Source organism: Biomphalaria glabrata, chromosome 3 (genome assembly GCF_947242115.1).
Source record: "Biomphalaria glabrata chromosome 3, xgBioGlab47.1, whole genome shotgun sequence".
NCBI classification, from domain to species: domain Eukaryota; kingdom Metazoa; phylum Mollusca; class Gastropoda; family Planorbidae; genus Biomphalaria; species Biomphalaria glabrata.
Window position 1 is genome coordinate 48,446,626 of NC_074713.1, and position 24,132 is coordinate 48,470,757.

Sequence of the window (24,132 nt, forward strand, 5' to 3'; positions counted from 1 at the left end):
TCACAGCAATAGACAAACTCACGCTGGGCTTCAAAGTAGATCATCTTCAGCCTCAATTTTTTTTCTTTTTGAGACAACTTGATGCTACACCGATACTCTACACTTTCTCTTGACGGACTCACACTTGTTGTTCGTCACACCTGGGGACATAATTTTATCACGATGTAGGTCGACATTTTATCAATATCCAGGTAAACGAACGCCGCACCTCAGCGTGCGCCAATCAGATTAACTTTTCAGCTGGAGTCAAATTAAAAGATACAGATAACCGCAACTCCATTCACAACACATAACAGTAAGGTGAATCGAAAGGTTCTAAAACAATAACATGACACAAAAGCCAAATGTTTCTTTTATAAAGTGGATACTGCCCTATGGTATGTACTTTAAATTAGGCATACTAATTATAAAGCAAACAACAATTATTCTGTAAAGAAAAACAATTAAAGAACCACTCGTCAGGATGCCCGACATTCACAGCCTCATGGCTGTCCGATCATGTAGCATGCACTCTGGACTGTTCGAGGGTCACGATTGTCCCGTAATAGAGGTCTGTCCGCCGCCAACAGCCGTCGTCCTGCGGGAGGTTAGGGCTAGGATGTAATCATCTCAAAGAACTTCCAAAGTGCAAAACTAAATAAACAAGCAAACTACAAAAAAAAAAAAACAACAAGAAACTTTAAAAATATCTAAGTGAAAGAACTTTGCATTTACAGCCTTACATACTGGTCTGTCCAGCCTGTTACATTATGATATCTATCATGATTTATTACCATTTATTCATGTTCATTCGTGTGGTGTTAGGAACAATGAATAATTGTGCCATGTTTCAATTTCATCCGAGAATGGGAAGTGGAAAAAATAACATGTTAAATATTTGTACCAGACAGAGAGAGAGAGAGAGAGCGTATATAAGCTTTGTAACAAACGGCTACAATGTCCACTTCTTGGTTGTTGATTTCACATTCTTGGAGGGAGCTATTGAAATTTTCTTTATATCTCTCGTGAAACTTGATTCGTTGACATTCGACATTCCATCGCAGTGTGGTGCAGAGTTAAGTTTTCCTCGATCCCTTTTTATTGTAAGATACTTCTGCTAAAGATAAACTTGAATACTATCTCTAAAGTTTAGGCCTACAAAAGCAACAGCTACAGCTGACTCGTTCAACATACAACACATGTGAAAATAAAAAATATTTAAAAAAAAAAACAACTTATATATTATGCGTAGTTGTATTAACTAGTTTGGATCAGCCATGCGATTTAATTTGTAATAGATTTAGACTAACAATTATTAATCTGTGCGATTAGAACTATTTTTAACACTATTTTTGTTTTAGCGCAATTTTATGCTATTAGTTTTCCCACTACGCTATAATCTTATCACTTGTCTGGACCAGTTGGGGAAGGGATGGAGGGAGAAAGAAAGAGGGTATCTGTGATCGCTTTTAATTGCATTTGAAAAAAAAAAAAAAAGGGAAAAAAAAGTTAAACGACCTGGATTCGAACTCGAGGGATTTATCCTCCTCAAGTCTCCATAACCAAAACACACTACACACTGTACCAGTGAAGCGCTTATGAAAAGAGATTTTATAGTTTTCTATTGTTAGTTTAAAACTTTAAAGCAAATTATAATGGGTAATTCAACTTATAATACATCTGTCAAGTACAATTTATTTTCATTGTTCAAAATACCAAACAAATCAATTAATGACCAATATTTAATCAACTAATTGGTTTATTGTTTTTATTGAAACCTGCCTTTTTACCTGCCTGGGTGGACAACTTCAGGGGGCCGATTTTGAATTTGTGTTTCCACACAAACTGTCTTTGTAATCTTGTTGTTTTTTTTTTTAAATTAATTCTTGTGTTGTCAAGTAAAAGAAATAAATGTGAAAAATGTCAGCTTGTTCCGAGATTGGATGTGAAAGAAATAGCATGTACACACTTTTTACCAGGCAGACAGATTTGTAATACGCTTTGTAAAAACACGTAATCATAGCCAGTGTGAACCAGGCTAGTTTAGACTTAACCAACTCATGCCCCAGTCTTGTTGCAATGTTTCATTATTTAATATATATTTTCACTGTTAGGAACCAAAAATAAAACGTACCTTTTTGATTCTTAATCAAACGAACAGTTGTTTTTTCAAGCCAGCAATATTAATGTACTTTAGAATCTTATGGAGCTAATGCAAGTTCCAAGTGTTGTTTAAAAGTGCTCATTTCTTATAAATAATTTTTACCGTAGATCGAGTTTTCTGTTGTTGTTTTTTTCTGTACATTTGACAAATAGAAATACATTGACATATTCCGCATTTCGAAACTGAAGCTTTTTTTTTATTTATAAAACCTAGCCTGTAAGATAGTCTACCATCAAAGGTCTATTCGACTCAATCGACTGCCGATGTAACCGTTTTCTGTTATTGACTTAACACTCCAAGAACATTTAACCATTAACATCGATTTTTTTCCCGCAATTTAAGGCTAAAACAAAGGTATCTGATGTAAAATCTTATAAGGACAGATAAAGTTAATCTGTTTCTGTTAACGAGAGTGTCTAAGCCAGGGGTCGACTAAGACCATCGAAAATATGGATTGTTTTTGTCTATTCTTCTATTGCTGTGTGGATGGGGGTCGCCGCAGAGTGTGGATTGTAAAAACGGGTCGCCGAGCTTAAAAGGTTGAGAACCGCTGTTGCGCCGCTTAGACCACATTATAATAAGAGCATCAAAATCACACGCACAACATTACGATATTTAAAGGAACTTTTGAACAAAAATATCTTACAAAAATCGGAAAAAACATCACCAGGTCAAATCGTCGCAAAGTGGGCGACTTCTGTCAAGACTAGAACCGAGCGGTAACTTGTTCGTTCCGTACTCGGTTAGACTATATCGACGTCACTCGTTGATCAGGAAACATGCCAAGGATCAAGATGCCTGTGTGTAGTCGCTGAATGAACTCTTGATGTTGTGTCTGTTCTATTTATGTGTATGTTTCTGTTGTGTCGTCTTTATATGAGAAAAGAGTCCTTGTAATCACAACAAATTTCCATAAGGATCAATAAAGCAGTCTTAGTCCTAGTCATGTGGCCAGCACAAAGATCAAGTGCATGTATACTAATGTTAGGTACCCATTAGATCTGGGTGGACTCAGAGGCGCCCTAAAGATCACGAAAAAAAAAACCCAGTCTTCACCAGGATTTGAACCTGGGAAGTCAAGCACTTTACCTCTCATCCACCCCCCCCCCCCCCTGTAAGTTCACCTTCTGTTGAACCATTGGGGCACCACGCAAGATATGTTGACCATCTTTCTTCTTTCTTCAGTCAACTAAAACAAATGTAGATGGTCTAGACTGTTCCAGAATGTAAAGATACATCAAATAACACAGTTATAGATTTGTAATTGATTAGAAACTTCCTGTCTTGTAGTTAGCTCTATCTAGTTTTCTTCGTTGAAGTTTTTTCTTCTTCTTCTTCTAGCCAGCTTTATTGCTGCTGAGCTGTGAGCTCTTTTGCAGACTGTGCCAAGGAAAAAAATGTGCTGTTTTCTTCAGTTGTTCAGCACTGCCGTACAGGGTATTGGTTATGTTGGGCTGTAGTGGAAGTAGGGTCTGCCTTAGGTGGATTAGGAAGGGGCATTCAAAGAGGATATGGTTTAAGGTTTCATAAGGGTGGGCACAGTGTCTGCAAAGGGGGAGTTGTGTGGAGTTTATTTTGTTCAGATGGTGTGTGTCCTGTTCTTAGTTGGGAAATTGTAGATTGTTCTTTTCGGGGGAGGAAGTTAATATTGTCCAGTTTGTTAGGCATAGTCATTTCTTGGTACATGGCTCTGCCTGTGTTTCCTGATGCCCATTGGTTGAGCCACTCCTCTTTGTGATTGTTGACTAACATTGACCATAGGGTGAGGTAGCTTACAGGTCTGTCTGGTTGTTCCATAGATGAACCTGCCTTTGATAGCTTATCTGCCTTTTCATGATGCCAATGTGTCCAGGGATCCACTGTAGTGTGATATGGATATTTAATTTTGATATCATCTATTGGATGATCACAATTACTGTTGTCAACTCTCTTGGGCTGTTTAAGGGGCTGCTGTTAAGTGCTTGCAGAGTGGATTGGGAATCTGTAATGACAACAATATCTGATGGTGATTGCACTCCTTCATATAATTTGTTTTCCACTGTCTGGAGTGCTATGGTAATTGCCTCAATTTCGGCTTGAAAGTTTGAGCAGTAATCGCCACAGGGTGCGCTTATCTCAAAGTGTTTATTTTCAAGGAAGACCAGGAAGGCACCAAGACCAGCAATGATGGTGGCTTTGAAGGCCGATCCGTCGGTATATATATATATATATATATATATATTAAAGTAAAAATCATTCTTTAATTATACTTTGTATATACTTAGCTTCCACTCTTGCTATGCACACAGTGGGGTTTGGCTGTTATGCTCGTAACAATAATAATAATAGTATTATAATGTAACTACAATAAACATAAATCATGTAAAAGTTTTTCATAGATTACATTTCGAGCCAAGTAGGTTTTCTTTTTAAATCTATAAAGGATTGCCGAGATTTCTTCTTGAGGTTAAACTTGGAGCTTTAAGACACGCCTCTAGTGTACACAGACTCTTTTGATCTTTTGAATGCGATATTTTTATTTCTTATCACTAATAACGATTACATTTGTTTCCGCAAGTTTTTTCTCTCGCCAAGGCTTGAAAAAAAAAAGATACGCCAGATACGCTTCTGAGCGTATAGGTGAAAGATGCAATTAGTTTTGTTTGCTCTGTCTGTCAGTGTGTCAGTCCCGTTTAGATCACAACAAAAGTAGGAAAGTTATTGAAAATCCAACATCAGTATAGTTTAGATCTTGTAAAGTTCTGGTGCAGTGACTACTTTTTTTTAAAATTTTAGCAGCCAACCATTTAATTTTTTAAATTAATGCATTTTTACAAATTTGTTTGTATTTTCATAAAAATAAACCATTTTTACAATTAGCTATTCATTATTAGGCTTAGTTGTAAAAATAAACAGGGTAGACCATTTTATTAAGGAAAGTCATTTTTCTGTAAACGGTTTTCTTTCTTTTTTTTTTTAAACAAAATAATGATATAAAACATTTGTATAACTGAATTTGTTTTTCTGTTATACACCTACTAATGACTTAAATACTGTTTCTTTTTTTGTTTTGTTTGAAAAATAAAGAACAAATTCATTAACTATCAAATAGAAATATATTTTAAAACAAGATTTAATTAGCACTGTTTATCGTTATAAACCACCGCAAAAGGCCTATCCATAGTAATTCAAAAGCAGATTTTGCGATCTTTGAAGCAGATGGTATAGAGCTGATCTGTTTCTGTGGCCCACGGTTAACGAGAGCGTCATGTGGCCAGCACAACACTAACCGTCTATAATTTCCACAACTAATGTCAAGTAGCCATTAGAGTTGGGTAAAGTAAGATCTACCTACAAAATGTTACAGGCTTTCGAACTTAACATGCAAGCTGCGAGGTGTGGGAAACTGATATTTGTCACTGCAAGTCTGATATCACTCTAACCTCTTTTATAATGTCTTTGTGATAAAATGAGCTTGTAACTCTCTAATTTAAAAGTTTCATTTTGCACCTTAACAAAATAACATTATTTTTGGGTGAAAAAAAAATGCATTCGACTCAGAATACAAAGCTATATAGTAGACACTAGCAGTGGCGTAGCTATGAATTTGCGATTCATTTGGGGGCCCTGGAGGCTTGACCTCTTTGGAGTGCCCATGCATTTTGCGTAATATTTAATATTGAATATGAAAAATAAATTCGAACACTTCATTTGGGGCCCCTCAAGTAGGGGCCAGTGGGAATTTTCAAATTCTCCCTCCCCCTCTCCCACCCTAACTACGCCACTGGTCACTAGTTAATTATATTATAACATTTCTTTATATTATTCCTTATCCGTCCATGTGCCATGTCCTCCAAAGCCATAAACTTTATCAAGTGGACCGACTAAGGTACTTGGCCCAGAAATTCCCCAATACAACAAAACATGTAACGAGAGCTGGCAATCTGTTAACCACTGCGTCTGCGTAGCTCATGTTAGATGTAAGACTCTATCAGAACCCTCCAGCTTGATAATGGTAGAAGAAGAGGAAACAAGACTGCAAAAAGGGTTTGTGCTTTCACAAAATCTGGGAGGGTTAGGGTCCAGCCAGAGGTCAACTGTTTGATGCACAATGCAGGTAAAAATAGGTAATATTTTTAGCACCAATAGCATGAGTTACGAAGTACAGTTGCCAATCTCTGCTTCTGAGAATCAACAAAAATAAATAAATCTTATCTCCATATAATGTAGAAGTGTGATAAGCATTGTATTGTTTGGCTGACTAAAGCTTATTCATTACATTGTTAATATTCATAAGTATTTAATGAACTTATTGTTATGTAGATATGGTCGTGCCTGGCCTAACGGGTGTTATTAAATAGGCGGTAGACACACGTGTAAGGGCGTTAATAATTGATCAATCTCTCGTTCATGGAATCAGGTGTCTAAGGGGCTTTTGGACTGAAGCATATATGGATGGCTGCCTGGTCGAGAGGTATGCGCGCTGGACTGTCGATCGGTTGTCTCGATGGTCCAGGGTTCATAACGTCTGCCATCCCCTGTCGTCCTGCGGGAGGTTAGGGCCAAAAAGTTAATTATCTTAAGCTCTGAATGAACATACAAAACATGTGAAACATGAGTCATATTGGTAATAAATATCGATGTGGGAATTGTTCAACATACGAAATGCATCTAATTATATATAAATATAAATTATAAATATAAATTATAAATATAAATACGAACGGACAACGGATGAAGCGGATGAGCGGATGGATAAACTATTTAAAACTGATGGCGGCTTTTACTTTTTTGGAGGCGGCTAAAAATAGGCCCGTGTCCGTAATGTATTTCAACCCAGACTTGTGAAAGTTCCTATATCGTGACCTCCCGTGACCTGTCAAGTCTCCTCCATCCAATGCATAGCCGCGACTCCCCCATCCATACAAGGTTAGCCAACGTCAGCAGCATTGAGCAGACGTCAGGACCTGGCTCTCTGATGTATGGCTAGTCAATGACCCAGTCAATATGTGGTGCACAGGCTCGACGCTATGCTCATGCATTAAACTGATGTGTTTGTATAGAAGTTCTGAGAGAGTGTATGTGTATGTGTGTAGCTGAATGTGTAGTTTTTTTGAGGGAGTTTTAGAAGTGTAAGTGAAGAAGAATGTGTTTGTGTGTCTGTGTGTGTGATAATGTGAGTCTAAGGCTACGAACTGTGTGTTTTTGCATGTTTTTGCTTTACCAAGGACCTTTTCAGTCCACGTCCAAATGTTTGTTTGGAACTCACTCCCAGAACAATCTACATTCAAGAAGGATATTAAAGCCTTCCTGTTCCAAATGTATTTAGATTAGTTTACCATTTTATGTCTTGCTTTTTCTAAACCTTATATCAACCCACTCCGTTTATCTGTCTTTCTGTCTGATACACATTTTGTACATGTTATTTCTCCCGCCTATATATTTCTTATATTTCTATTCTTGAATCAGTTTAAAACTTTGCACATGTATTCAATGCACCTAACAAAACATGAATCAAGATAAAGAAAATTAATTAATTAAGTAATGATAGGTAATCATTTTTTTTTAAATAGAAAAAGGGGAAATGTGGCTGTTAATGTGCAGTTCTTTCCCTTACATAAGCTTAGTAAAAAATAATATTTTTTATCTCCTTTTTTTTTTTCTGTTTTGAGTCTACTTTATGTTTAAAGGCAGCGCTATATAAATGATATAATTATATTATATTATATTATATTATATTATATTATATTATATTATATTATATTATATTATATTATATTATATTATATTATATTATATTATATTATATTAATAATAAGTGCTGCGTAACTCCATACCAAGTTTTAAAATTAATTCAATCACGAATTTTACACCGAGAAAACTTCGTCGTACAGTCGCCATATCAAATTTTCAGATTCCGATAATTTTAGAGATGTATCTTATTTTGTCGTTCAAAGAAAAAAAACACTTTGAAATAACTCTTGGTTTTCTTTAGAAGTACAGAATATTTTTCAAGGCCATCGGCCTTATTTACCCCCTTCTCCTGATATTGTCTTTCACTTATCCCTTCCCGCAATATGGCGTTGCAATTATCCCATTCCTAAATATTAATTATTATCTTGCTTTTATCCCTTCTTTGACCACCTCTACCCACATTTACTGTTATCATGCCATTGTGGACAATTGAGAGAAAAATATGACTTCTTTTTAAACCTGTTTCTACAACTTATAGTGCAATGGTTTTAGTCTTAATAAATAAAAAATATTAGAGTTTAAAAAAAAATAAACATTAATTTCCCTCTTTATTATCTCTCCTTCCCCACCACGAGAAAGAATCCCGATTAAGGGAATATATACATCTATTAGGATTTATATTATACCGTAGGGCGTAGTCGAACTCTGAGATCTAGACTTAGAAGAACATTAGTTTATTACACCTTTGAATGTGGCTGTTAATGTACAGTTCTTTCCCTTACATTAGCTTAGCAAAAAAATAATATTTTTAATTTACTTGTTTGTTTTGTCTGTCTTGTGTCTACTTTATGTTTAAAGGCAGCGCTATACATCTATTAGGATTCATATTATACCATAATTCAACTCGGAGATCTAGACTTAGAAGAACATTAGTTTATTACACCTTTGAATGTGGCTGTTAATGTACAGTTCTTTCCCTTACATTAGCTTAGCAAAAAAATAATATTTTTAATTTACTTGTTTGTTTTGTCTGTCTTGTGTCTACTTTATGTTTAAAGGCAGCGCTATACATCTATTAGGATTCATATTATACCATAATTCAACTCGGAGATCTAGACTTAGAAGAACATTAGTTTATTACACCTTTGAATGGAGGAATGCCTATTCTGTGGCATTTGTGACATTTTACGTCTCGAGAGATGATCTTTTCCGAAGACGTATGTAGGTTCAAGATAAATATTTTCTAGCTCTTTAGCCAAATTTAAATGTATTTCTTGATTTACTTATAAAAACATTACAACAGTCGAACTAGAGTTTCCGCAGCGTTGTCAACGAGATTCTTCTAATTCTTTTCTCGGCGATATACAGCCACTGTTAAATTTCTAGGAAAATCGTTAGACCTGTTTTTTTTTTTTGAGATCCATGCCCTACAGATTTAGGTTTGTGTGTTCAAGTTAAGGCTTGAATAGAGGTATTGTAAAAAATTAATTCAAATACTTGGTGCATTAATTGTTTGATGAATTAAGTGCACATTTAAAACAAGTGCGCATTTGTATGTTAGGTGTCGGTGACTTCAGATCTGCTTGTTACATTGATTCCGGATGGGGCACGACTAAGTGACATTTATTTGGGGTGGTAGGGATCTAACACAATGTGTATTTAAAATTCATCACCGATGTTATGTCTGTGGCATTTTACGCTTAGGGAGACCATCTTTTCCCTTTGCAGATTATCAATTGCTGGGAAAAGCCTGGGCGGTAAATTTGTTGCAAGTGCTGGGCTGCCCACACGTCAACTCTAGCAAATATTCCAGACTTACCGGGTCCAAAGAAATGGAAAAACCATTTGAGATCGATAGTCTTACTACTATTTCCACACCTACGGGGCTCCAAAACCGGATTTTCTGTTTGGTTTTACTCTCGACTATGTAAGAACGTATAAACAATTTCGCTTAATACCGTTGCCTTAAAATGACTTAAATAGTAGGGGATATCAGCTTTCTTGTGTTTTTATCAGTAGAAATAGGAAAGAATAAAAACGTGCAGCAATTTTTCTTTTGTTATGAAATATACAACTCTGGTGATAAGGCACCTGAATTTTAGCGTCGCCAAGCATTTATAACCCTAGTCTCACCACTGGTACGAATGTAGTCAAGGAGTCCCCCCCCCCCCTTTTTTTGTTTTTCTATTCGCCTTTATTTAGCTGTTTATCTTGACTACAAGATCTTACTTTTTTCTTTACGTTAGGATACAAATGGTTGGCCCGTTAATGCTATTATGACTATGGCCTCCTTCAGTAGCAAAGCGACTATGGATCATCTCATTGAAATGAGATGAATGCCTGGGCATTAGCTGTGGTCGGAACGATGACTCCCAAACATCAGTTCCCCCCTCTCCACGCAGCTCATGTATCCAAAGGAACGGCAGTGCCGATACAGTTTGTGGTCAGCGGTGTCGCAGCTTATGTCAGGGTGTTTCACTGATTGCTGCAAACTGCCTTCGGGTCGCCAGCTCCTGATTTTAACTCGGCGTTTTATAGTTCGTCCATCGTGGTTCGATGATGACCACTTTGTCATCCAGGGGGCTGAGGGCTTTGCACTGGGTTTTTATGCCTCCTCATGTTGCTGGTGGGACCTATGTTGACCCGGAATGTTCGGCCGCACACTGGGCATGTTATTCCAGCTGGAGCTAGTGTCGTTTGTCTTGCTTTTCTTTTCTGGCGTTTTTCTTCTGCCAGCGTTGTTATTTTTTCCTCAGCAACCTGTGCGCCAGTTTTCACAGCGCGACGCCATGATGCTCTGTCATGTGCCTCTGTCTCCCAGGTGCAGGTAAACTCGGGGTTTACTCCCGAAGCCTTTCCCATGATTGGGTATAGCTGCAAGGCTATTGCTATTGTCACTAAAGATAATCTATTCAATAAGAGAATGTGAAGGTACATAAGCCTATACGCTGAACCGATCAATCACTACAACTTAACAAAAAAATATGGATGCCTTTTACAAAAGTATACATTATTTCACTGTTACGTCTTATTATATGATGAGACCCTTTAGCAATACACCAACATCAAAACGACAAAATCAAATTTTGTAAATACTTTAATCTTTATTAACACTGAAAACACTATTTCGTTTCTATTCCTCCATTTGGGTTCTTCTCCTTTCAACACGCATTCGCACCATTCCACACTGACACTAACATTCGCACCATTCCACATTGACACTAACATTCCCACCATTCCACATTGACACTAACATTCGCACCATTCCACATTGACACTAACATTCGCACCATTCAACATTGACACTAACATTCGCACCATTCCACATTGACACTAACATTCGCACCATTCAACATTGACACTAACATTCGCACCATTCCACATTGACACTAACATTCGCACCATTCCACATTGACACTAACATTCCCACCATTCCACATTGACACTAACATTCGCACCATTCCACATTGACACTAACATTCGCACCATTCCACATTGACACTAACATTCGCACCATTCAACATTGACACTAACATTCGCACCATTCCACATTGACACTAACATTCGCACCATTCCACATTGACACTAACATTCGCACCATTCCACATTGACACTAACATTCGCACCATTCCACATTGACACTAACATTCGCACCATTCAACATTGACACTAACATTCGCACCATTCCACATTGACACTAACATTCGCACCATTCCACACTGACACTAACATTCGCACCATTCAACATTGACACTCACATTCGCACCATTCAACATTGACACTAACATTCGCACCATTCCACATTGACACTAACATTCGCACCATTCCACATTGACACTAACATTCGCACCATTCAACATTGACACTAACATTCGCACCATTCCACATTGACACTAACATTCGCACCATTCAACATTGACACTAACATTCGCACCATTCCACATTGACACTAACATTCGCACCATTCCACATTGACACTAACATTCGCACCATTCCACATTGACACTAACATTCGCACCATTCCACATTGACACTCACATTCGCACCATTCAACATTGACACTAACATTCGCACCATTCCACATTGACACTAACATTCGCACCATTCCACATTGACACTAACATTCGCACCATTCAACATTGACACTAACATTCGCACCATTCCACATTGACACTAACATTCGCACCATTCCACATTGACACTAACATTCGCACCATTCCACATTGACACTAACATTCGCACCATTCCACATTGACACTAACATTCGCACCATTCCACATTGACACTAACATTCGCACCATTCCACATTGACACTAACATTCGCACCATTCAACATTGACACTAACATTCGCACCATTCCACATTGACACTAACATTCGCACCATTCCACATTGACACTAACATTCGCACCATTCAACATTGACACTAACATTCGCACCATTCCACATTGACACTAACATTCGCACCATTCCACATTGACACTAACATTCGCACCATTCCACATTGACACTAACATTCGCACCATTCCACATTGACACTAACATTCGCACCATTCCACATTGACACTAACATTCGCACCATTCCACATTGACACTAACATTCGCACCATTCAACATTGACACTAACATTCGCACCATTCCACATTGACACTAACATTCGCACCATTCAACATTGACACTAACATTCGCACCATTCAACATTGACACTAACATTCGCACCATTCCACATTGACACTAACATTCGCACCATTCAACATTGACACTAACATGCGCACGTAACAGTCACATAAACCTATTGATTTTTTAATGAGATTATTTTTTTTTTAATCTGCTTGAAAATATTGATCTGTTTCATCGCTAGAAAATGGACACTTTGAAACTGATAATACCGTAAGGGATTGACAGTCCAGACAGACACGACCCTATCAAATTTCACCTACACGTAATTATCGTTCTTTATACATTGACCTCCCCCCAAATGTTTTTCTATCTCTCCGATTAAAAAAAAATATCAAAAACGTTTAACAGGAAATATTTGAACAATGCTAATGATAACAAAGATAAACAACTTTGGTTCAAAATATTTATTTTTTTTACATTGCAGTGATTAAAAAATCTGGCTACATTATTTTTTCACAGAATTCTCTCTCCAAAACCTTAATTTTTTTTACTTAAAAAAAGTCTTTCATTCAATGCAGTTTTAATAACAAAAATGTTTATGCCTGATAACAAATAAATTAATGCAGGTGTTTGACATTTTGGAGGATAAAAAATCATTTTGCTTTTATGAAATATCTACAACGTAGATTACATTAATTCTATAACTTGAAGCAAGATGATTGTCATTAATTCGAAACTCAAATCTCTCTGGTTCTAGTGGCACAGGTGCTGAGGAGAAACAGACACAAGTCTTGGAGTGGGCGAAATAAACAATAAAGAGCTGTTATTAAGTAGATATGGAACATAAACAAAAAGTATTTAGTTCCTTGTATGCTCATGTTTCTGATGTAGCTATGAGAAAAGGTGAGCGGATGTTTTGGTTGTGTGGGCTAAACAGATTACGCTAAATCCACCAGCTAGTCTGTCGTAGTTCAGGTATAAACCCTTCGTGTGGACGTGGAAGTAGGAGAAGAAGAAACGAGAGTCGAGAGACAGAGTGGACTGTGACAGAAAGACGTGTGATAGAAAGAAGTGTGACAGAAAGAAGTGTGACAGAAAGAAGTGTGACAGAAAGAGGTGTAACAGAAAGAGGTGTGACAGAAAGAGGTGTGACAGAAAGAGGTGTGACAGAAAGAGGTGTGATAGAAAGAAGTGTGACAGAAAGAGGTGTAACAGAAAGAAGTGTGACAGAAAGAGGTGTGATAGAAAGAAGTGTGACAGAAAGAGGTGTGACAGAAAGAGGTGTGACAGAAAGAGGTGTGATAGAAAGAAGTGTGACAGAAAGAGGTGTAACAGAAAGAAGTGTGACAGAAAGAGGTGTAACAGAAAGAGGTGTGACAGAAAGAGGTGTGATAGAAAGAGGTGTGATAGAAAGAGGTGTGACAGAAAGAGGTGTGATAGAAAGAAGTGTGACAGAAAGAGGTGTAACAGAAAGAAGTGTGACAGAAAGAGGTGTAACAGAAAGAGGTGTGACAGAAAGAGGTGTGATAGAAAGAGGTGTGACAGAAAGGCATATGACAGAAAGGCATATGACAGAAAAACGTGTGACAGAAAGAGGTGTGACAGAAAGACATGTGATAGAAAGAGGTGTGACAGAAAGGCGTGTGACAGAAAGAGGTGTGACAGAAAGGCGTGTGACAGAAAGAGGTGTGACAGAAAGAGGTGTAACAGAAAGGCGTTTGACAAAAAGAGGTGTGACAGAAAGGCGTGTGACAAAAAGGCGCGTGACAGATAAAATACTCTGAAAGACACAAAGATAAAAGCACATTCCTCATTGCATATGCTAGAACAAATTTGTATAAATGCTCCTTCTTCTCTAGTGCTATTAGAGCATGGAAAATCAACCAGAAAAATCAGAGTTTAAGTCATCGGTTAACATGCATGACTAGTTGCATGACGCGAAGGACGTAATCATCTTCTTATTTGAAGTAATGTCTGTAGCTTGTAAGATAAGATAATACATCAATGCATCAATGAGGGATTCAACGTACACTAGAAAACATTCTTGACGAGTCTAACAATTTAGAATGAAGTCAGTATTTAACGTGACTAGGCAGACGCAGACCCAGTTACGACCTACATATTTTGTCACATCAGACAAAGCCGTTGTCCGCCGTGGGCTTATTTAATTTCTCTTTTCGCCGTCTGTGCCTGTTTTTGGCTGTCTTCGCCTGTCTTTGGCCAGGTTTCTTCTTTGGATCTTTAATGTTTGTCCGTCGACCTTTCTCAGAAGTTAGTTTCTGCCTGCTGTTTTTTTCATACCAGTGAGGGCACACTTAACCATAAGTTGTTCCGTATAGACTATAGAGCTTTCCGGGCTGAAGGAGGGACAGTTACGCCACATTCCATAAACTCTCCATTAAAAAAAACCCGCCTTTGACACACGGTCATCTCTACATGTGTTAGTCTTCACGCACTGCACAGCTGTCGAACAAGAATTATGAATCTAAACTGACTACACCGGCGTTCAACAGAACATTTGGACATTTATAGACACAAATTATACATTCCATCATAATTTCGCGTGTTTCTATTTGTTTATTGATATTTACTAGAATATAAGATTAATATATACTAAGAATAACTTTCTGCTCTCGTGTTTCAGTTTTACGACTGTGCACCGGGCACCTGGCTAAAGCTGTGTTTCTGATGTTGGTGATTGGAATGCTGCTCTACTGCTTTCAGGAACAGATGGTGGTCAGTGTTTTAGCCATCAACGGAATCTTTCAACAGAACTCCACGAAATCTGAATTCGTTTTGCATGATGATCGACTATATGATGACGTTCTGCCGACATTTTTTGAGAACCACAGTGAAATTAACTTTCAGATTCTTCATTCCAATGTCAGCGTAAACATCTCAAAATTTGACGAATTGTCTACCGTTCGCCTCGATAATGAAACTATTACGTCATTTCAAATCGTTAAGACAACAGCGACACCTACCGACGAGAGCGTGTCGTCCACTGCTTGCGTTTTCCCGCATATTAACCCTTTCGATCCGGAAATCATGAAAATGGCGGGGTTAGACCGTAAAACAGTTCAATGCAAGAGCAACATGGCGGATCTTACCTACTACGACGGGAGCTCGCTAGTGGTTAATACAACTTTAGTAAGTGAAAAACACGGGCACGTTAAGGCTCAGTGCAAATATCAAAACATCTGGAGGCAAGATAATGACGACAAGGCTTTACACTTCAGTAATTTCTCCGCTGCCTTCACCGACTCCTTAAAGCTTCCCCCAGACGCCGAATTCATTTTGGTCGTCTGCGAAGGCGATTTGAACGCTGAGCCCAACAACGACACATCGTCGGACGCTACGACGACCCCGACACCCCCAGAACGTCTGTCCATTTTATCTCGGACGTATTATTCGCTGGTACCCAGGCACGAGAAGTTAGAAAAAGTCGAGGCTTTGCTGCTGAACAAGAGAAAAGCCGAGGCCAACCCTAAAGAGACCATGAACGTCCTGATGGTAGGTTTCGATGGAGTTCCAAGGCACCAGTTCCTTAGAGCCATGAACAAGACCTACGGGCTTTTAATGAAAGATTTCAACTCGTTCGACATGTCCATGTACACCCAGGTTGGTCTCAACACTTTTCCAAATTTTATGGCCCTGTTGAATGGCCAACTCGAAGAGGAAGTAAACGCTTGGTGGGACTATAAAAAATACACCGACGGCTTCGATTTGGTGTGGAAAGATTTCCAACGAGCTGGTTACCGAACTTTGTTCACAGAAGATTGCCCCTCCATAGGCGCTTTCCATTACGAGAAGATCGGATTTTTGAATCCTCCCACAATTCATTGCAGTCGAGCTCTTTCCGTCGCTATTGAAAGAGATAAGGAAATTTGCAACGCTGGGCAACACTGTGTAGGTAATCAGCCTGAGATAAGCTTTCATTTCGATTACATAAAGCGCTTCTTTGAAACGTTTCCAGAGAAACCTTTGTACGCCATGTCTTTCTTCACGAAGGCGACACACGATGATATGACAAACCTAAAAATGGCAGACGATCTCGTGTACGACTTTTATAACCAGATGAACACTTCCGGTTTCCTCAACAACACGCTGTTGATAACATTCTCTGACCACGGTCAGAGATGGGGCTCCATCAGGTCAACTTTCAACGGCGTCATCGAAAGCAGGACGCCCTACGCCATTTTCACCCTCCCGTCCTGGTTTCTGGAGAAATACCCGGATGCAGCGAAAAATCTCAAGATTAACAGTGGTCGATTGACAACACATTTCGATTCTCACGCGACTCTTCAAGATCTACTATATTTCCACTCGAGCGGAGACATTCCTTTACGTAAACCAAAACACGGGATCAGTTTATTTAAAGAGATTCCCAAAAATAGAACTTGCAGCGATATTCCAATTCCGGCCGATTTTTGTGTTTGCGGACAACAGGCTATGAATTCTGTAGATGTCGATTCGGACGCATCCAAACTTCTAGCTAAAAAGGTTATTGAATCTATAAATGACAAAAGAGATTCAGACTTGTGCCACGAGTTAAAACTTGATAAAATTTTGGAAATTATCTTCATGAAATTTCCGGATAACATTCTGAAAGAAAAGCTCGATAAGTCTCTGTTTAAAGTGAGAATACAAACGAAGCCTGGATTGGCTATTTACGAGGCGACTGTCAACGCTGTCGTCAATGACTTGTCCATGATGGGTTCGATCATGAACTGGTTAGGCTTGTCCCAAAATAAACTGTCCAACATCGACGTTGGACATTCCATCGACAGGCTGAACTTGTACAAGGGACAGGCAGACTGTGTTAGAGACGCAAGGCAGAAGCCATTCTGTTTTTGTAAAGATATACACACGACGTAGCACTTGTTGACATCTAGTTTATTTTAATAGGACCAATGACAAATCGAACAGGGGAGCGAGACGGATACACAACTAAGACACAAGAAACAAGACAGAAGACTATTGTGTGTTATCAACAACAGCTTTTAGGATTGACTATGAACAGATGTGCGTTGTTTCAGCTAGACACAAAAACTCAATCTCGCGCAGGTGTAATTTGGCGTGATTTCATGACATTGATGTGTACATTACACTTTCATGCGTGTATTGATCATTGATTGTTCAAAGATATTGATCATTAGCCAAGCCGCAGAGTTGCATTGGTTTTATATCCTTGAAAGATGTGACGGATTCTTTATCATTTAATTATCTTTTTTCTCGATATGCATACTAAATCATCATGTAACTACAGATATCCGCCCAAGCCTTTTAAAAAAAAATATCAACATAACACTTTTTGATGTTACTGTTTCTGGTTCCTAGATTTAGTGTTTACAAATATTAGTGTAATTATGCAGCATATTTGCTCCTTTAAATATATAATCAATAGTTCACCCCCACCTCTTTTTTTAAAATATATATATTTTTTTAATTTCATTTAATGAAACCATAAGTAAAACAAACATTCTTGTCAAGACAATCACAAGTTTAGTAAGTTTTTAGAGGGTTACATGGGTTCATAAATGAAATTCATACTTATTCTAAATTCAATTCTTTAGCGTGTACTGTACTTCCTCACCTAGCACTTTCATCGGCCCTGAGGAATCGATAAGGAAATAGTAGTCGGCGAAAAGAAATAGACTTCATGTGTTAGGTGTGTCAACACATTTTGAAATGCTGTAATCTTTTCAAATTCTTGAAGACAATGCACTAATATGATCATTTGTACAAGTATAACATTTTAATTAAATTGTATCGTTGTACAAGTATAACATTTTAATTAAATTGTATCGTTGTACAAGTACAACATTTTAATTAAATTGTATCGTTGTACAAGTATAACATTTTAATTAAATTGTATCGGTGTACAAGTATAACATTTTAATTAAATTGTATCGTTGTACAAGTATAACATTTTAATTAAATTGTATCGGTGTACAAGTATAACATTTTAATTAAATTGTATCGTTGTACAAGTATAACATTTTAATTAAATTGTATCGGTGTACAAGTATAAAATTTTAATTAAATTGTATCGTTGTACAAGTACAACATTTTAATTAAATTGTATCGTTGTACAAGTATAACATTTTAATTAAATTGTATCGTTGTACAAGTATAACATTTTAATTAAATTGTATCGTTGTACAAGTATAACATTTTAATTAAATTGTATCGTTGTACAAGTATAACATTTTAATTAAATTGTATCGTTGTACAAGTATAACATTTTAATTAAATTGTATCGTTGTACAAGTATAACATTTTAATTAAATTGTATCGTTGTACAAGTATAACATTTTAATTAAATTGTATCGTTGTAAAAGTATAACATTTTAATTAAATTGTATCGTTGTACAAGTATAACATTTTAATTAAATTGTATCGTTGTACAAGTATAACATTTTAATTAAATTGTATCGTTGTACAAGTATAACATTTTAATTAAATTGTAACGAGCGGGTGGGCTGAGATACAAATTTAGGAGTATGATAATTCTTACTTTGAGTGGGGAGGCTTGCCCCCTTCCTTACCCATGCCACGCCCCGAAACCACACTATAGATTAGTCATAGAGCATTGGATTTAGAAAATTTGACACAAGAAACTGTTGTGAAAGATCATTGTTTAACAACTATTATACTATTAAATAATCAAAAACAAATAGTAATAATCTAGTCTCATCGTGTATTCTTGTTAGCGCAATTTTATCTCTGAGTTAGTTATTTGCACGAGCTTTCTCCTTTACAAGGACTATTTTTGGAATTGACACGATATGCAATCAATATGTTATATAGACTCAAAATGCACCAAACAAACTGCAACTTTAATACTGTATGTATCTTTCATTTGATTACAAAGCTTATATGAACTCTGTCAGTGAGGTAAAAGGCTTGAACAAGTTATTTATCCTATACCCATTCCCGGATCAAGTTGAAATATTCATTGGCATAGACAAGACATGAATCAATAAAAAATGTAGTCAATTAGTCAATGAACTACTTGCGTAATTATTTATTTTGTTTGATACTAACAAGGGAATCTAATTCTTTAGTATTCACAAATCTAGTAAAATATGTTGGGCTTCGTCCCCTTATACATTGTGCATTTTAGTTGTCTCAAACCCATTCTCGGATCAAGTTGAAACTTTAAAAAAAAGTATAGATTGTACCTAACAAAACATGAATCAACATAAAAACTTACCAATTAATCAATAAATTATTGGTAATTAATTATTTTGTTAAATATATATAAAAAATGGAAATAACTTCTTTATTTAGTGATATATTTGTAAGTGCAGAAATCTTCCCTTCCCTTCCCTCAAGCTTTATTTAAAAAAAATGTTATTCTTTTTTATATTATGTATGTATACATCTCAATGCTCAGTATCCATACACTCATTAAATACATACGCCATAGCAAATAGTGCAATAAAAAAAATCTTTAGAAAAATTGCAATACATATATTACATTAATAAAATAATAATGTTAGTGCATTTTAAAGCTTTGTCATGAAATGTTATGCTATTTGATGATAAATACTTATTGATTTTCATTGTAATGATGATTGAATGTTCGTTCATTTAGGCATTATTGCGATGTTAATATGTTGATATTTTGTATGTATTATCCTGAAGTGAAAGGGTTAATTTTGCTATGTATGTATTTCTTGATCCCATCTTTTATCGAGAGTATTGAGAACTTGGTGAGGCATTTCTTTGTATGTACATGTTCCCTGTGAGGCATTTCTTTGCATATACATGTTCCCTGTGAGGCATTTCTTTGCATGTACACGTTCCCTGTGAGGCATTTCTATGCATGTACATGTACCCTGTGAGGCTTTTCATCATCCTATGGGGTACTACTATAAACTAAACCTATAAACCAGACCTAGAAACTGAACATACACACTAGACACACAAACTAGACATACAAACTAGAGAATACAAAGTAAACATACAAAATAGACATACAAACTAGACATACAAACTAGACATACAAAGTAGACATACACAATAGACATACAAATTAGACACACAATCTAGACATGTACTTTGGCCAGTGTCTAATGGAATACCTGCTTTTCCTAGGACTATTTTTACCAGGCACCTGCACGTCCAAAGTAGGGCCTCAAGAAAACTAGAAAAGACGACACGAGGACAGAAGGGACAGGAGAACAAAATGGAAGACAGTAGAAAAGAAAGAGGGCAGGAATGAAAACAGAAGGACAGAAGGACAGACTGAAGACTACAGCAGCGGAGTTACTTGAAGAATTGCATCCGAAGATTGGACTGTACTGGAAACGTTGAGTCTGAGTTCAAGGCTGAAAGATTATGTGTATGTGTTTGTGTCTGGTCATTCATTCAACTTTATGGTGTAAAACATCATCATTTGACAAAGCTTTGTTTCGTAGAGTTGCCTCCCTTAAATTCACACTGTTATCACAATAACATTTCTGGAAGATCTGGTCTGTCTGTGGTATTTGAAGTTTCGCGAGACTCTTGTTTTAACTTTTGCAACTTGTCCGGTTAAAAAGACCAATCCTGTGATCACGTGATTGGCATTTACGATCTTTGTACGTCTGAACTAAGTGCATATATATACATAGGTCTGTGAATCAATCAATCGCGGAGAAGAATTTGTTTCCGATTTCCAGTCTAGATATAATATATGTCTATGATCTAGACTTTTTTACAACAAAAAAAAAAATAAATAAAAAAGTTATCCCTTGATCTAAGCAGCGATGCACTCATGGGAAATCACTTTGATCAATTTAGTAAAAATATTTGTCACAAATCTAGCTCAAACTATTAGAAATGATGTTGAAACTTCAACATTTAATTTTCCCTGAAGTCATTATATAAAAACAAAACGGATTGCAATGAAAGCTTCTACTTATGCATGTACTAAGATTCTTAAAACTGAAGATCACTCGTTTTATTTTATATTTTGGGAGCTGAGCTAATCCACAGAATTCTTAAAATTATTTTTTGATATTATCGATTATGAAAACACATTGATATGAACTAATAAAATTGGCGCTTTGGCCAGTTTATGTATTTCTATGTTTATAAATAGTATATGTCTATGTTGCTTCTGGTGATTGCTTTTTATGTGTCTCGGTGTATGGAGTTTACTGCTCAGGTGATAATTTCTCCTGCTATTTTTGATGCCAAGTTTAAAAATTATATTTGTGTGAAGTTAATTAATCATATTTTCCCGGAATTCAGATCTCCACTGTATTTTATACTCTATGAGTACTTCTTGCTTAATAAAAATGCATTAAAAGTAATTATAATGTATTGATTTTTTTGAATTCACTTTTTTCCTTTGACATTGATATATCTATGATAATCTTATTTACTCTTCTTTTGGTCCCGTCTTGAGCGGCGAGTTCCTCCTAAAAGTAATCTATCTATGAGTAAAGATAAATGAAATAATCAAATTCTGACTGCAGATGGTACAAAAAATGAGTGCCCTGTTGTTTATAAATTTAGATCTATTGACTCTGCGTTCAGTTATCCTCAGACTGTAGACCTGCGGTTCTCAACCTTTTCAGCTCGGCGACCCCTTTTTACAATCCCCCAATCTGCCGCGACCCCCCCCCCCCGGGACACACACATACAGCAATAGAAGAGTAGACAATAACAATCCATAGTTTCGATGGTCTTAAGCGACCCCTGGCAAATGGTCAATCGATCCCCAAGGGGGTCGCAACCCACAGGTTGAGAGCCCCTGCTGTAGACTGTTCAAGTCTTTTAGCGAAATGTCAGCGCTGAGAGCTGCCAGCTCCATCCAAAAACTCCAGTTGAGATTTGAATGTCCCAGCCGCTGTGGAGTTGAGATTTGAATGACCCAGCCGCTGTGGTGTTGAGATTTGAATGTCCCAGCCGCTGTGGTGTTGAGATTTGAATTTCTCAGCCGCTGTGGTGTTGAGATTTGAATTTCTCAGCCGCTGTGGTGTTGAGATTTGAATGTCCCAGCCGCTGTGGTATTTCCTCGAAGTGGGTAGGGGGACGCAGCGGAGGTGGGGTCAAAATCAACGATGAATAGGCAGGCTGCAGGGGTTGAGAAATGAGATGAGGCGGTTTCTTAACTCAATGAGTGCGGAGCGTCTATCCCATAGACGGTCTGTCTGCCCTAAACGCACGGAACGTCTATCCCATAGACGTTCTTACCCTACCTTTGTTTCGTTGCATTTTTAAATTAAAATTTTTAACTAACAACAGTGGAACTATTTTTACTTTATAAAAGAGTTCTTCATCCTTTGTTTACATAGAAATTAGAAGCTTTTGGCTTTATTTAGACATTTATTTATTACTTTTTTTACAATGTAAAAAAACGTCGCCATGACTACGCTAGTCCAAGACGCACCCACAATGTTGACTACCGAAGAGACTTTATAATTATTCTAAAATTTATCACAAATAAATAGTAATAATGAAGAATTTGATCTAGATATATAGATTAGATTCAGGTAGGTCTAAATTTAGCGTATTTAATCTATATCTATATTATTAGTATTTAGATCTAAACATGGGCGTAGCCAGGATTTTTTTTCGGGGGGGGTTTTGGGGGGATGAATTTTTTTCTGCCCCCCCCCCCCCGCGAAAAAAAATTATATGTATTTATGTGTGTGTGTGTACATAATCTTTATTACATTCTGACCCTTCATTCTTTCGGAAGACGTTTATTGTGCCCTAGAATAGGTTCTTCCATGAGTTAGTGAAAAAATTGTAGATTCCCAGACATTACCAGTAAAGGGGTCTGGGGAAGCGCTAAGAGCTCCCCCAGCGCGGGGCGAAGCCCCGCCGCCAAGCACTATTTCTGATATTGAAAACCAACAAAATGCATATTCTGAGGTATCTACAGTGCATTTTCCTGCTATTAAAAAGTTCTATTTCAAAAACCTAATGTGCTATTCTTACTGACTTAGACCCTCCCTCGTCGTTCGGCGCATTTGCCATCAAGCTGTTTCCATAAAAATCTGTCACTGGTAATGTCTGAAGCCTCTTCCCACCTACCATGAGGACCTCCATGAATGAGTGGCGTCAAGTTGTACAAGGATATCATTGCAACTCTTCTTATGCGTAATTCATTTTGTTGGAGAACATGTCCCGCAAACCTCATGCGTCGTTCTCTCACAATCTTACTAAGGGGTCGACTCTCAGTTCGGCATAGGATTTCCTTGATTTAGATCCGATCTCTATAACTGACTCCTAAAATCTGTCTTAGCCATCTTTGTTGAGCTACATTTAGTGTTTTTCGATTTCGGTAGATGACTATTCACTGCAGTTTATTAATGGAGCCCTGCCACTGGTAAAAATGTGTAACCTATCTTGAATACGCTCTTGGAATTAAGTGACTGTAGTTTGCTTTAGATTTTATATCGAAAAGAGAAGTTTTATCGTCAAAATCTTCTGTTGGGGGTTTTCCACCTCAAAATGCTCTGTAGGGGGATCTTAGACTCAAAACCATCTGGAGGGGTTTTAAACTTTAAAAAAAAAGCCATCTGTAGAAGAAACTCAAAACCCCCGATTGGCTTGGCTACGCTCAAATAATTTTAGTGTGTAATTTGCTTTTTTTTTTATATTGAAGATGTATTTTTAGCACCAAACCCATCTGAATGGGGGTTTAAACTCAAAACCCCTTTCGGCTATGCTCATAGCATTTTGAGTGCG

At 37.2% G+C, this 24,132-nt stretch overlaps 1 protein-coding gene across 4 annotated transcripts; it reads left to right on the forward strand.

Moving 5' to 3' along the window:
* LOC106061956 (uncharacterized) lies at nt 1–21,743 on the forward strand. 4 transcript variants are annotated; one of them, XM_013220192.2, is made up of 2 exons: nt 1–377; nt 15,080–17,420. In XM_013220192.2, exons 1-2 carry the CDS (start codon nt 329–331, stop codon nt 17,311–17,313), a joined length of 2,283 nt encoding a protein of 760 aa, XP_013075646.2. In that variant the 5' UTR covers nt 1–328; the 3' UTR covers nt 17,314–17,420. The 4 variants fall into 4 exon arrangements, 3 of the variants coding, with proteins under 3 accessions (XP_013075646.2, XP_013075647.2, XP_013075648.2); XR_001216727.2 differs by lacking the exon at nt 15,080–17,420 and adding an exon at nt 20,557–21,743 and having other exon boundaries at nt 305–377; XM_013220193.2 differs by lacking the exon at nt 1–377 and adding an exon at nt 6,064–6,249.
* The last annotated feature ends 2,389 nt before the right edge of the window (nt 21,744–24,132 follow it).

Bases quoted from the DNA above. Each gene is read 5' to 3' on its own strand.
- LOC106061956 (XM_013220192.2), top strand. From the start codon at position 329: ATGACACAAAAGCCAAATGTTTCTTTTATAAAGTGGATACTGCCCTAT. The intron at 378-15,079 runs GTATGTACTTTA...CTCGTGTTTCAG, and splicing joins AAAGTGGATACTGCCCTATG to TTTTACGACTGTGCACCGGG.